General features: G+C 46.3%; 1 protein-coding gene across 1 annotated transcript in view; it reads right to left on the reverse strand.

Moving 5' to 3' along the window:
- ZDHHC13 (zinc finger DHHC-type palmitoyltransferase 13) overlaps positions 1-15,181 on the reverse strand; it is a 44,895-nt gene extending 29,714 nt beyond the window's left edge. Inside the window, 8 exon segments of the mRNA XM_048948765.1 lie at positions 6,847-6,940; positions 7,324-7,386; positions 8,328-8,450; positions 9,503-9,605; positions 10,423-10,556; positions 10,887-11,012; positions 12,007-12,086; positions 12,089-15,181. Of these exon segments, the coding sequence (XP_048804722.1) occupies positions 6,847-6,940; positions 7,324-7,386; positions 8,328-8,450; positions 9,503-9,605; positions 10,423-10,556; positions 10,887-11,012; positions 12,007-12,086; positions 12,089-12,203 (838 nt within the window). The 5' untranslated portion in view covers positions 12,204-15,181.

Consider the following 15,181-nt stretch of genomic DNA (forward strand, 5'->3'; position numbering starts at 1 on the left):
AGCCCCCATAAGAACAGCAGGGAGGCCTGCGCCATGCTGTCGGACATCCTCAGCAAGCTGGGCTGGGCGATGGACGGTGAGCAGCCTGCCCGTATCCGCCAACTCCAGCATCAGCTGGAGCTGGAGAGGAGGCTGTTCGAGCAGTACATCCTGGGGCGCTGGGAAGGTGAGCCCCAGCACATGGAAAGCCACAGAACGAACTGGTCCCAGGACAGAGAGGTGGGCCACCACTGTGCAGAGCAGGGCTCCAGTCAACTGCCTGTGAAGGACACTCACGTCCAGGTGAGATGACCCTGAGAGAGTGGGGGTTGTTCAGCCCGGGGGGAGAAGAGGCTGCGGGGACACCACAGAGGGTCCTTCCAGTGCCTGAAGGAGGACTGGGGAAAGCTGGAGAGGGACTTGTAGTAAGGGAGGGTAGTAGTGATACAACAAAAGACAATGCCTTGAAAGTAGAAGAGGGCAGATCTGGGTGATACAGGAGGAGGAAAGACTCAGCACTGTGAGGGTGCTGAGGCAGTGATACAGGCTGCCCAGAGAGGCTGTGGATGCCCCATCCACCCCTGGCAGCGCTCCAGGCCAGGCTGGAGGCACCTTTGGACAACCTGACCTAGTGGAAGATGTCTCTGCCCGTGGCATGGGCTTGGAACGGGAGAGTCCTGAAGGCCCCTTCCTACCCAAACCATTCTGTTATTCTATGATTTTCTGGTTCTAGGTGCCAGAGATGGCCAAGGAAGACCTGGGGCTCCCAGGCAGCACAACCAGCGAGCTGCTGCTGCTGCAACGAGCCCTGAGCAACCTGGAGAGGCAGTGCCAGGCCCTGCCGGCTGAGAACCACCTGCTGAGAGAGGGACGCTCTCCAGAAGTGTGCGAGGAACGGCAGAGGCTCCAGCAGGCTGCAGCCAAACTTAAAGTGCTCAGCAATTGCCTGGAGGAGAAAAGCACGCAGCTCCAGGAGATTTCGGAAAAGCTGAGACCACACAGAAATCCCAAACAGGAATGCTCCAACCCACAGGAAGAGTTGGAGGAGTCAGAAAGGCGGCTGATGGCAGTCTGCAGCCTGCACACTCGCGGACGAACATCACCGCTAATTCGAAGGTTCTTAGCTCGTCACAGCTACAATCCTTGGGAGGGCCCTAATGAGGACCCAGAAAACGAGCTTCCACTGGTTGCTGGACAGTACGTTTACATCTTTGGAGACGTGGATGAGGATGGCTGGTTTCTGGGAGAGCTGACGGATGGTACAAGAGGACTGGTCCCTTCCAATCTGGTGGAAGAAGTTTCAGATGATGACCTGGATACAACCGTGCCTCCAGAGCTTCGTGATCTCCTGCTGGATACCGATGATGAAGAGAGACTAGGCAGCAGGAGCGGTGGCAGAGAGTGATGGTCACCATCCAGAAACCTGTGTCCGCCTGCTGGCTGAGCCTGGGGGACGCAGATTCCTCTCCACAAGACAGCAACATCCCATCAAAATTCCACTTTTCTGGATGAAGACTGCCTCCTGCTCCACTTGATGTTCAAGTGGAGCATGGTCCATCGGCAGCAGGACCTTGAACATTCATCAGTTGTATGACAGAGAATTTACTACACTGGACTGGACTAACACACACACACACACACACAAAAAAACCACACACACACACACACAAAAAAAAAAAAAACCACACACACACACAAAAAAAAAAAAACCACACACACACACACACAAAAAAAAAAACCACACACACACACACACACAAAAAAAAAAAAAAAAAAAAAAATTACAATAAAAAAAATACAAAACAACCAAACCCCCAAAAAGTGTGTAAGGTCGTCTTGTTCTCTGGCAGTCCGCTTTTGTCAAGGTACGAGGAAAGGAGGAGGCTGAGGAAAGCCTCCAAAGCCTCTCTCCAGCGCGCTACCTACAGCTATTAGAATGGAGAGAGAAAGGAATCGTCACTGCTTGCTTCTGTTCTTTGGGGCGCCTGAAGTACCTTGGAAGGCCACACTTTCTGAGCACCACAGACATTCTGTCCCAAAGCAGCTGTTTGACCGTTTCCCTTGGGTGACAAGGCATAGCGCTTGCAGCGTCTGAAGGCACGGACTCAGACGCAAATCCAAACCCTTAACTGCAGGTCCTTCCATCCTTCATACACACGCTGAAGCCCCCCCTTGTAGTTTCCCATCCATCCCTACGGGTCAGCAGAGCGCTTAACAAGTCTCCTTCACGTCTAGACACCAACTGCCCACACGAGTGCGTGCGACAATGCATGCGGCTGGGGCCAGCGCTTTGTGCAAGGGAAGCTGCCCGAGAGCTGCACGTCAGGGAGGGACTCCTTGGTCTCAGGCTCTGCTTGCTTTTCTGACTGGCTGTGAGGAGCACTCCTGTCCAGTGAGACGTCACTCTGAGAGAGTGGGGATCTGTGGGAGAGAGGAGGGTTACATTCCTTGGAGCCAGATGTGAGTTCTTCATTCTCTAGCGTTCTCTAGTCTCTTCTGGTGACACAGCTGGTGAGACTTTGACAGAGGGACGCCAGGTCATGGGAGGGCCAGAACGACAGTGAGAGCTGGAACAGGGCCTGTGGGAGATGCCGATGAGCGTGGACTCGATCAGCCTGGTTCTCCAGGGAAGGTTTTGCCTCTCGTCTGTGCCTGGGCAGATCATGGAGCACATCCTTCTAGAGGCTGTGTTAAGGCACGTGCGAGATAGATTCGAGGTGATTCGAGACAGCCAGCATGGCTTCACCAAGGCCAGATCGTGCCCGAGCAATCTGGTGGCCTTCTGTGATGGAGTGACGGCTTTGGTGGACGGGGGAGGGGTGGTGGATGGACTACTACCGGACTTCTGCAAGGCCCTTGACATGGTCCCTCACCACATCCTTCTCTCTAAGCTGGAGAGGTGTGGATGGGAAGGATGGACTGTTGGATGGATCAGGAATTGGCTGGCCGGACACAGGCAAAGGGTTGTGATCAATGGTTCTGCGTCAGGGTGGAGGCCTGTCACAAACGGCGTCCCTCAGGGGTCGGTCGTGGGACCGGTGCTCTTCAGCATCTTCATCGACGACACAGACGAGGGCATCGAGTGCACCCTCAGCAAGTCTGCAGATGGCACCGAGCTGAGCGGTGCGGCCGATACACTGGAAGGAAGGGAAGCCATCCAGAGGGACCTGGACGGGCTGGAGAAGTGGGGCCCTGAAAACCTGATACGGCTCAAGAAGGCCAAGTGCAGGGTGCTGCACTTGGGTCGGGGCAATCCCAGGTATTGGTACAAACTGGGGGAAGATCTCCTTGAGAGCAGCCCTGCGGAGAAGGACTTGGGGGGCCTGGTGGACGAGCAGTGGGACATGAGCCAGAAGTGTGACAGCTGGACAGTGTGCCAAAGAGGTGTGTGCAGGCAAACGGTGCTGGTTTTCCCAGATGGAGGTCATAAATTTCCTTGCCTACTTGCAAAGTGTTCTCCTATTATTCCTACATAGCATTGTATGTTTCTGCTATTACAAGATCTTTTATTAGAAATGCATTATCTGTTTCCCAAAGGTGATGCTGAGAAGCATGCCTGACTATGACTTACTTATGCATACCTCACGTTTCATATCCATTCTTCCTTTGGGTCAAAAATAGACCAAATCCTTGAAACTGTGCCTGGGAATCTCTCTGTTATTAAAAGGGTTCAACCGCGGTGCCCGTGGTCAGAACAGCCTGCGGCACATCCTGGCACTGGTTGTGAGTGAAAGAACGGATAACAAATCGCTCGATATCCAAACCGATCCAGTAGATATTTACAAGCCCTGCATGACCCGGACGGAATCTTGGAGTGGTGAGGCGAGGCACGGAAGCTGTTCCTCCTATGTTTCCTCTAAGCGTTGCTCATCTGTTTCGCAGTGCTCTGTTAATCATTGCAAGCCATCCTTGGCTTCACTGCGTGCTCTGTCCCATTGGAACCAGCTTTTTTCACCACCTCGGACGCTGACTGAAAAAAACCCAAATGATTTTTAAAAAGCACGACAACATCAGTTTGGTGGTTATTTATTTATTTATCTATGTACAGGTATTCATAAGTACTTAGCGCCGGTTTGGTGGGTTTGTCGAAGTTTTCCTTGGTTTTCTTCGTCCTCTCCCCCTTCCGACCCTCCCCCCGTTCCTCTTCTGACTGCGTTTTTCTTCTGCCGTCAAAAGGAAGACAGAACGGACCGCCGCGGATTGCGGGGCGGCTCTTCGTCAATGCCGTCGGAGCGGCTGTTGCCCGGTCTCCGCTGCCCCCTCGTGGTCAGTCGGCGGAACTGCGGCCGTGTTCTTTCTTTGGAGCCGCGGGCAGCACGACGCATGCGCGCCTAGATGCGGAAGTGGCGCCTCCGTGTTGTGACCGCTCTGCGCAGCGAATCCGCCAATCTTTATTGCCAGAAGTCCTCCAGACGGCCGCACGCATGCGCTCGAAGAGTACGGGGCGCGCGGATGTCGGGCGAGCGTCCAATCAGCTCGTCGCCGCCGTGGGCTGGCAGGCGTCCCCCAGCCGTTTCAAAGCGCTCTCGGCAGCAGCGCGCCGCGAGCAGCTCGGGGCTTGGCGGTCGCGGAGCTGTGTTGGAGCCGTCCCGGCACCGCAGCCTCCCGGCACCGCAGCCTCCCGGCGCCGGCACGGAGCGGCTCCGCCGTCGCCCCAGGCAGCGCCCTGCCAGGTTTCCTAGGAGCTGCTGAACGGGCTTTTCCACCCGTCCCGTCCCGTCCCGTCCCGTCCCGTCCCGTCCCGTCCCGTCCCGTCCCGTCCCGTCCCCGACAACCGAACTCCCTCGCGTGGACCCAAGCGCTAGTTCAGCTTGAACATGTTAACGTCTTTCGATTTTCCTTTCTCTTCTTTTTCTGTCAGCTCCAATAATACATATCTGTCCCAGTCCTAACAGAGGCAAGTCACCTTTCTCTATGAAAAATAATACTTTATATGTTAGAGTAAGGTACGTTACACTGCTCTGCTAGACGTTAATGAAACCGTTAGCAATTTGCCACATTCAGCCAGCTCTGCCATATTCTGGATTTACAGCAACTCAGGGAGAAGCTGAACTCTTGGGAGTGGTTTGTATTCATGAAAGAAAGCAAAGCAAGCAAGCAGAAATCAGAGCTCGTGCAGTACTCCAGCAGCCCAGGTATGGGCCAGCTACAGCCCTCAAGCTGCAGTGCTGGCACCTTTAGCTGATTTCCAAGTGATATTTAGCAGGCTTGCATTTCAACAGCTGGAAACCAAACAGAGGTCTGATATTGCAGCGGGAGGGGTCACGCAAAGAGGTTATATAAGCTCTGATATGAAACTGTAGTTTGTTGGAACAGTGTGTTATGTGTACTTGTGTCAACCAAACGCAATTGATTATCCTTTTTTAATTTAAATTTAATCAATTATCATCAAGCTCAACTCCTGTGCTGGTCACATACCAACTGTAAAATCTGACTTTGTGGTATTCACTGTTTACATTCAAGTTTAAGGGATGTTAAAATAATGACCCCCCCTCATCCGCCCCCCCCCCCTTCCCCCCCACCTAATTGCTGCTGTGTTGTTTTTAGGCCCATCCCAGGCCATGGCTCCGTGGGTCCCCCCACACCATCAGTCACAGATTCAGACTGAACCAGGCCTGAACCATTAACATGCATTCTATACACATCTGTCAGTTAATGTGACTGCTCAGGCTGGGCTCACATAGCAGCCTTTCCTGGCATTTGTTGGTCAGATTTGTGTCATCGTACATATGAATAGCGTTCTTCCTTTTATGTCATTTTGCATCTGAAAGGTTCTTGGCATTCTTGGCCAGAAACAATTCACATTTAGTAACATTTCTAACCTTCCCTTGAAATTCATTGAAAACATTTCCAGCTCTTTACCCACCTGAAGAGCAGCAAAGTGATAAATCACAGTTAGAAAAAAGCGATGGAGACTTCTACCTTGATCAGTACTTGTTCTGATGAATGTATCCTTCTGGTTCGTGCGTTAAGGGCTGTGGATAGTGGTAGCCCCTGCACGTAGCTTCTAGATGAGCAAGTCTCATCCAGGAGAGAGCAGTAATGTGGCTTACAGCACAGACAACAGTTCTCTTCGTGAAGGAAAACCTGCGGCACGATGCCATGAGCCACAGCCCCTCTCTAGGTGTTAGCAGGCATTTGTATGCAGAAAAGCTCCAACAGGACTACCCTCTGATCTGCTGCTTAATTGTATATCAGTACACTAGGCTGGCGCTCACATTCTCATACGTTCCTGATGCAGGCTAAAGGTATAACTGCCTAACAGCAGAAATCAAGCTTTGGAGACATACTGGTTTATGAGGGGTACCCTAACACCTCTGTCAACTCCTGTGTTTCCTTCCTAGTTCTGCAGATCTCAGATATTATTTGCATTAATGATCAGTGCTTGCCTCTTGCATTCAGCAAAGCTAACAGCATCTGAAGAGTCTGTGGGAGAGTCCTCTCTAAGTGTACCTGGCCATTAAGGGCAATAAGTTAGTAAGCGATGGGAACCAGTCCTGGTCAGACCCACTGATCAGCAGGGCCGTGTGGGAGCACAGAAATGTTTGTTCCGGCAGGGGGTCTCGCTCCATAGGAGGGAGAGGAGGTTCTTTTTCATATCTGTGTACCCGGCATGAGATTAAGAAACAGCAGTTCAAATGTTGGTCCGACCAGTTTATTATAAATCCTGATCTGGGAGACGGGCAAGGGAAGGAGGGCGACAGAAAAGATTTCTATCAGATAAGACTCTCGGGCAACTCTCAGTAACCCCTGCAGTCTCTACAGTGTGCTCTTGCATCAGGTTTGCTCTTTAAGTAGATAAATGTTATTTCTGCAACATCTCTTAAGGCATGAAATTTTCAGCTTTGATAAAGCAAAGACTCTTACCTATGCACTGTGCAATCCACAGAGAATGCTGATCATATCTGGCTACACGTGAATCACAAGGAACGCAGTGCACAGATCTCAAGGGCTTCCTTACCTGTTTGAGCACAAAGGAAAGGAATACAGTCAGAGTAAAAGCAGCTGCTTTGACCAAAGCTCAGAGCATCACCTCATGGGCACTAGCATATTTTATAACTATTAGTATATAGTGGGCCTCCAAAACAGAACACAGATGACAAATTTTCTAAATCTTACAAAAGAAAAAAAGAAAAGATGGAATTTTTTTTTTTTTTAATTAAGAATGAAACCCAACGATCTGAAAGCTGCTTTGTCACCAGAAGTGAGAAAATGAAATCTAGCCCAGAACAAGCAGCGTATGTAGCACTTGCATGACAAGGAGAAAAACAGGTATTGTACTGAACTACTACTGACTGAAAAACAGGTTTCAAAAAAGCAAAGGAATATCAAAACCTTACTTACAAGACATGACGTGCAGAATGTTCTGAAGTCCAAGCACCCTGCTTCTGCTAGAGCTGCAATGTTCTGAAAGACAGAAGAGTTTCTGCGTGCATTTGGATGACGTTTTATGGGACCTATGAAGATTTGTACGTGAGGCCTTTTGCAGACACTGAGCACTTGGAGTGCCGAGCAACAACACGTGGAAATACCTGCGGTTCTGGAACAGAGAAAAGGGCCACAAGAAGGCAAGGACTCGTGCAACCTCACTCACATTGAATTATTTAGGAAAGCAGCCCTCCCCCACACAGTCAGCCAGACTTCAAAAGGGATGAGGACAGAAACTTTTTCAACACCATTGCAAAAAGACTGGTAAGTATTGCCTATCTTGCCCTGATAAGCACTCAGTGCTTCTTTGTGGGCACCAGATAGCCAATATTTACCAGTTCTGTGGCAACAATGTCAAAAAAGTTACAATTGCAGTTTAATCTCCCTGGCAAGCAGGAGAAACATAACCACGTGGAGAACAAAAGGAGACTGTAAACCACACGGTGTCACAGTCACTAGCTTAAAGGACAAAACAAGTAACCTCCTACTGACTGGTAGTGCATTTCCTTTTTCTGTCATTGTAAAACACAGTGAGAAAATACTGAATATCTGAAGATGCTCATCATTGCTAGCCTTCAGTACGGACAACCTTAGGAAAGCACTGTACCTCCTTCTCACCAGAGACAGCTAGAACAAAAACCTTACAAGAGTGTTATTTATTAAGTGAAGTATCTGTGACTTTATGGTTTATAGGTTATAGCAAAGGCACCAGGCCGTACCATGCTTGGCTGAAGCTCATATTCCAATGAGAAGACCGAGGCCAGGAAATAACAGCAAGGTGCTGAAGATAAACCCACAGCATGTTGGATTTATTATCCAACAACCTATGCTGCTTGATGATACAACTAAAATCTCAAAGACACATTTGATGATAAATGAGTCAATCAGAAGTGCAACCATGGTGCAGTTTGTCAGCTTACCTCTTTTTTATCTTTTTCTGAAGACTTAATATATCCAGGATCAGTCCTCCAGGCTTTATAGAAAAAATAAAGACGACCCACTAGGCTGAACATGACAGGGATCTCAACAATGGCATTGGTCACATGTAACAGTTAGATTAAGGAATATATTCTCTCATTACGTTTTGCCAAATAAATATTCTACAATCAGAGTGTGGTATTTCACCAGCAATACACAAAAACAAAAAGAACGGTGTTGACTTCTACAGAGCAAGGGTTTGATAGAAAGAGCAAAACATCACCTCACTAAGCCACAACCCTTAGGAATATTGCTGAGTTCATCATCTTCTGCAGAACGTCTACCTTTAACCCCTACAGTTAGAATTCTTGCTTTCGTTTAATTTAGACGACGCCAAGAAAACCTTAGAACATCACAAAGCAACAGTTATTGACATTTTAAGTACCTCCCTAACGGCCTTCCCTTCCCAAAACTTAATAAATAAGCAGGTGCCTTCTGTGTAAGAACACAGTGCTGAAAAGTGAGTGTAAACAATTAAATAGAGGTACTCGTCAGTCCAAGGCCTATTCAAAGAAAGGTAGAAATGAATGCACTGTGCACTGAGGATGCTGCATAACCTCTGAACAAATGCAGACTGGAGAATGGAAGGTCTGCTTCCAAGGGATACAAATAAATTTGTTTGCCTGACCTTATTTATTCATTTATTTTTAAAGCAGAAGCACGAATACCACCAACTGCCAAATCCTTGTCATTTAGAAATGAGATGCTTTTACAACTGCAATGTGTGATGCACGTGTTATCCAGCTTTACAGCATACCAAAATACATTACTGGATGGTCCCAAAGAGGGAACATGGTCTACATATGGCATCTCCAGGTGACTCTACAACCATGCATATAACAAAGACATTTTGATATCCCAGTAAGATTAAAACAAAACAAAACAAAAACACCAGAACTACACACAAATACCTGTCAAAGAGAAAAGAAGATACGTATTTTCAGTCTGTTGTAACTTCCATTTAAACACAAAGCTATTTAACCCTGGCGCAATGTAGGTAATCTTAACAGACATTCGCAGTCGCGTGGCATCAGCTGGGACTGTTGGTCACTCCTTGCACAACTGGGCTTACATTTACTAGAAAGTGAAAGGGAAGTTCTACTGCATTACAAAGGATATCAGGCATGAACCAGAAAAACCACGTCACAGACATCCAAAAGACAGAACTTAGCATCAGTGCTGTAGGAAGATACCTCAGATTCTTGACTCCCACAGACTGCCTGAAAGAAGATGAAAATAAACGAGCATTTTTCTCTCACCCAAAACTGAACTTCGTGGAGTACAGACTTAACGTGGTTGTTTTTTTTAATTGATTTTTAAAACTTCACTCGGTATTCTTTAAGCCTCTGTTAAAGCAAACCAAAATTGCCACTCAGAAGCATGCTTTAGCCAGATGCACAGAGGAACTTGTGATACAGAAAAACATCTACTGAGGAGTGTTCTGTCCAGCCTAATTTTACATATCCGAGCAGCTGCGCATTAGGTGAAAAGGACAAACTCTATTTATTGACACAACAACAGTATTGCCATTTCCAGGAACACAATTTAGTAACTGCTGTAAGAAATGGGAAATGTGCAAAACAGCTTAGGGTATCACTAGGAGGTCTGGGGAACACAGAGGGTGGGAACGGTACATTGAAACTCATGCTATGTTGCAAATACAGAGGGAAAAGTTAAGATAAAGCACATTTATAAACTTCATAAATGGGTATCTCAGCTTCTGTCAGGTGCAGGCATTCAGTAACACCCTCTTTATCATTAAAACCAGCTAACATGCCACCTCAACACTTGTTTTCTCCTCAGATCTCAAGGATCAGAAACTACAATTTGACCATCTAAAGACACCACATTTCACAATCATTATGAAAAGTACATACATTTAAATCCTTCACACAATCCTTTCTACAGTACAGCAAAAAAAAACCAAACCAAAAAGCCTTCTAAGTGAAGCTGCAGACTCTGAAAAGAAGACTGCATTATGTACCACGTACTGCATCTACTAGAATTAAATACACAGAAAGAGAGAAATCCACAAACCTCACAAACTGGGCCATCCCAACCAGCAGAAAGAGAAGCAGGCATCCTTTCAAAAGCCAAGAATCAGAACTTAAGTTCATTACGTATCCTATGGCCCACAACACAGTCAAGCAAGACGCCAGCAGCAGGAACAGCTGTTAAAATGATCACTGTTAAAATATGACAGAATATTCAAGCAGGATTTATTCCAATATATACACTTAATATAAGAACGAATGCTGAGAGACTTAAGATAGGCAACAAAGTGACACATCAAAACACAGGGGATAAGGAGGGAGGGAAAACAACAAGGGGGGGGGAAAGGGAGGAACAAACACCCAAGGAACAGGAAGGTGCTTCTAAAACATTTCATTTTTGAGTGTCCAGGTTTGGAAGCCTAGAAGATCCTGTTGTCAGAACGGAGGTAAGTTACAGATTATTCTGAACAGGGAACACTGAAACTTTCCTTCCATTAGTGACATTACCTCGTATTTCTCCATCATTCTCAGTAACCTGTTATTCCTTCTGCTTCTCATTCTTCCTTCCTCCATTAACATATAAATGACGAAGCGATTCTGAGTTCGAATTGCAAGGTCAAGCGCTGTCTCTCCCTTTAACAACAAAGTTCATTTGGTTATGCACTTAACACATCAATGTCTTCCTTTGTAACAGACACAAGAAATGAACTGAACTAAAACAAGAACTTACTGGCCTCTTCCCCAAACCCACCATTTTTCTTTAAGGCAAAGCAAACTGAGTTCTAACACGCTTCATCTGGTGCTCTGTAGTTCTAAAGACTGATATTTGCAATCAGCTGCGTGCACACGAATCACTTGCTGAACTGTCTCTCCTAACCTGAAGCACTAAACAGTCTTTTAGAACATGACAAGCTTACTGAATATGATCCCTTACTGAAAGGGAGCTTTCTTGTTTATGTTAACTTTTTAAAACCAAACAGTAACATTCTAAGACTCATATATTAAATAAAAAGCAAAACAACTGGCAGATGGAAAAGCTGTGCAGCTGAATACACAAACCAGAATCACTACACTGTGCAAGCATCTCTATGGGAATCAATAGTTGCAACGTTAATAGTTTTTCCTGCCAGATTTTACAAGTCTTAGGACTAAGACTTTCACGTGACGTGCACTTCTGAGTGCACAAACTGGCACAGACAGACACTGATCTTTTCAGGATGCCACACTCATCTTTTTCAAGACCTTACGAGGCTCACCAGACACAAAGCAGCATTATTTTTGCCAAACCTGGTTGAAGGCCTTACTTGTGGCCATGCTGTAGAGAACAGCTGACTCAAAGCAAACAAAAAATAAGAAGAGAGAATCTGTGAAGGCTGCAATACATTTGTTCGCAGTGATCAGGTGTTCACTAAACTAACATTTCAAACCATCTCCACATTCTTACTTTGTGTCACACCACAAGCAAAGTGCTCAATTCTTTTTGGAAAGCATAAGAACTCTTGCCTTATTCCCCCCATCCATTTCGAAGAACATTCAGAGGGGAAGGGATTCAGGTATTTCTTCATATTCATTTTACCCATTAATACTACACAGATGAAAACAACAGAAACAATGAAAGAAATTGTACCTTGACAGTTTTAATGTCCATGTTAGCACCAGCTTCTAGCAGTAGCTCCACTGCACTAACATTTCCTGATGTTACTGCAGCGCAGTGTTCTTCTGGACGTTGTCCACAGCACTGAGGGAGGGGTTAAACTTTAGTAGAAATCTTGTGGGCTCTGGTCTAGATGAAAACAGAGTTAACAAACAGAACATCAGCTGCATTGGAATCTTTTGTACACTTTATTAACAAAAAACATTGCTAGCATCTGCAGCAAAGTAACAGCAGATACAAACGTGTTGTCTCTCAACAAGCTCATCAGCAACAGAGCCAAGCTTAGAAAACAGAACTCATCCTTCATTTCACCTTCATTTCTAGGAAAGCACAATGATACACTAGCTGGTCCAGCTGCAAACCTAAACTACTTTAAGATAGCTCTTTTGGGGGTGGGTCTTTCTTTACTGTACCAAGTTAGCTGCTTCATCATCTCCTATGTCTTGGATACGTAATATTTTACAACAAGCAAAAGAGAAAAAAATGTCACTCTAACAAGAGTGACAGAACCAGAAGAAAAGATTCAGCACTGCATCCAGGAATGAGAGGACAACAGATTCTTTTAAAAGTTATTCCCCACTTAGCCCACCACTTGTTGTGCTGATAACATTAAAGGCGTAAGTCCGCTGAAGTCTGCTGTGCCTATGTTCTAGGAATAAGAAAAAGATAGGAAGTGATGATCATGGATTTCAGTAAACAAAGTTAAATGGTCAGATTCTTAGCTACGCAGCCACACCACAGCAGCAAGAGGAAACTAAATTGTACCTGCCAGGAAGCCAATTTAAACAATTTGTTTTCCTTCCATGGGTCTTGAACAGCATTCATTTCAGGATATGCTGAGTGCCCATTAAAGTGACTTCAAATTAATCAAATACATCTACAGAATTCCTTCCACTAACAGTATTTCCTGTCCCCTCTTGATAAAAAAATACTGTAAATTCCACTTAGGAAAGCAACAGTAAATATCTCCCTTGTGTAAAGGAATAAAGTGCATAACTGAATGTTCAAGTACATAAAACTGGTTCATTAAAAGAACAAAATACGATCATGTATCAACACATAATTATTTAAATGTAGCACGTATAGCACAGGGAAATACCAAATACATGCTTGTACTTTAGGAGATAACATTTAAATTCCACAAAGCATTTTCAGAGCACAACCAGCTACTTCTGAGCAGAAAATAACACCTGGGACAGTGGCAACGTACCTGGCCCTTTGATATGACGTAAGCTACAATGGGCACGTGTTGAAACAGCACTGCCAAATGAATGCTGCTGAATCCTTCCCCATCAATAAGGCTGGGATCTGCTCCACACTTCAACAATAAGGTGACCATGGGTAGGTGTCCTTGTCTGTAATGATATATGAGACTACAGCCATAACAGAAAGCTTGAAATCTTAATGAAAGCGTCACCTTCACAATTCTTAGACACTCTTTTAGAAAAATCATCTCTGGTTCTTAAAATTCCATGAAGAAAACTTTATAATTTTTTCTTTAAGCGGAAGGTCTGTATCAGAGAATTAGGTAGGACCCAAGAATCCAAGTCTGACCAGCAATGCCCTGGGAAAAGTTCAAAATGCAGGTCTGCCTGAAGCACAGATGCATGCATAACACAACCTGGCGGCCTGCAAAGTTGCCAAGAATCAGAGAACAGATTTCAGTGTAATTATGGACATGCTGTCAAGTTCTGTGTAACTCAGCAAAGGAAACACACACCATCAATTCATTTAAGATGACATGTATGGCAACTGCTGAGTCACGGCCTGAACCTCTGATTGATCACCTGAGGTGAGCCATGAGTCAGCCAGAGGAGCACAGGTGAAGGCAATTCACCTGTGCTGCCGGAAGGGGTGGAGCCAGGCTCCACCCCTCCTGGACCTATTTAAGAGCTGGCTACCAGAGGGGAAGGATCTCTTCTGGAGATCCTCCTCTTTGATATCTTCTAGTGAGCTCAACCCAAGGGTAAGCTCTTCTACTTATTCTCTTTTGTGATCCCTGTTTGCTTTGCCTTACTCTTTTGATTATATTGCAATTATAACATCTTGGTTATACAATGACAACAACAACAACAACAGTTACACAAAACACTACTGTTAAGACCAGCAGATTTATTATGGGAAATGGCAAGCAGCACACCTGATGGCCCAGTGAAGGGGAGTTGAATTCAAGTCTCCACCTAGCTGATCCACTACTGCACCTTTGGAAATATAGTACCTGCACAACAGCAACAGAACAAGAATAAGGGAACACATAATAAAGCACAAAAACATTGTGCTGAGGATAACATAGGTGTAATAGCAAGCGGCTTGCAATAAACAAGTTTTCTCTAGAAAAGCAAATGGATGACAATATTTTTGCAGAACAGGATGCTGCTTTGAGAAAATATGTAAGAAAACACACAGTAAGTAGCAAGGCCTTACAAAGACAGTTGTAATCTTTGTCAAATTAAACAAATCCAGGAACACCTAATGATTTCATGTACCACTTAATTTCACACAGAAAGGAAGTGTGGTAACTACACCTCACTGACATTTTCACAAAGGTGGTTGTGTTAAAATTCAAATTTTAAGCTTTTTCCCTCAAGCACCACACACCGTGGCTGGAAGCACTCACAATCGATAGCAACAGAATGCTCAAGATCCTTTCCCGTGGGCTACAGAGCTTACTTAACCAGCTCCTGTCTGTTGCCCGCGCGGTACGGGCGGGTCGGGGATCTCAGGTCTTCTCCAACCCGAACGAGTCCAGTGTAAGCACGGAAGTGGGTTTCCAACGTAAGCGAAACTTGGAGCTTCCACTCCGAGCGGAAACGTGGGAGGACAGAAATGACACCGTTACGTTCTATGAGACAGAACTACGCGGGGATTTAGTGACCCCGTGCAAAACCAGCTGCCAGCGGCACACCTTTCCCAGAGCAGCGACGGCACGCTACAGATCACCACCCGTACCCGCACGCTCCAGCCGCAGCACCGGGAAGCCGCCCGGCAGCAGCAGAGCACGCCCCGCACGCAGCCGCGCACCGCAGGGTCCCCCCAGGCCTGACATGAACCAGGGTTTCCCGAGCGCGTCCAGAACCCGGGAAGACCCTTCGGTATCAGCCGTCCGTCCCAGGGCGGATGCCGGCCGCCAGCGCCCGCCCCTCACTGC

This window comes from Lagopus muta, chromosome 6, assembly GCF_023343835.1.
Source record: "Lagopus muta isolate bLagMut1 chromosome 6, bLagMut1 primary, whole genome shotgun sequence".
In the NCBI taxonomy this organism is placed as follows: Eukaryota; Metazoa; Chordata; class Aves; order Galliformes; family Phasianidae; genus Lagopus; species Lagopus muta.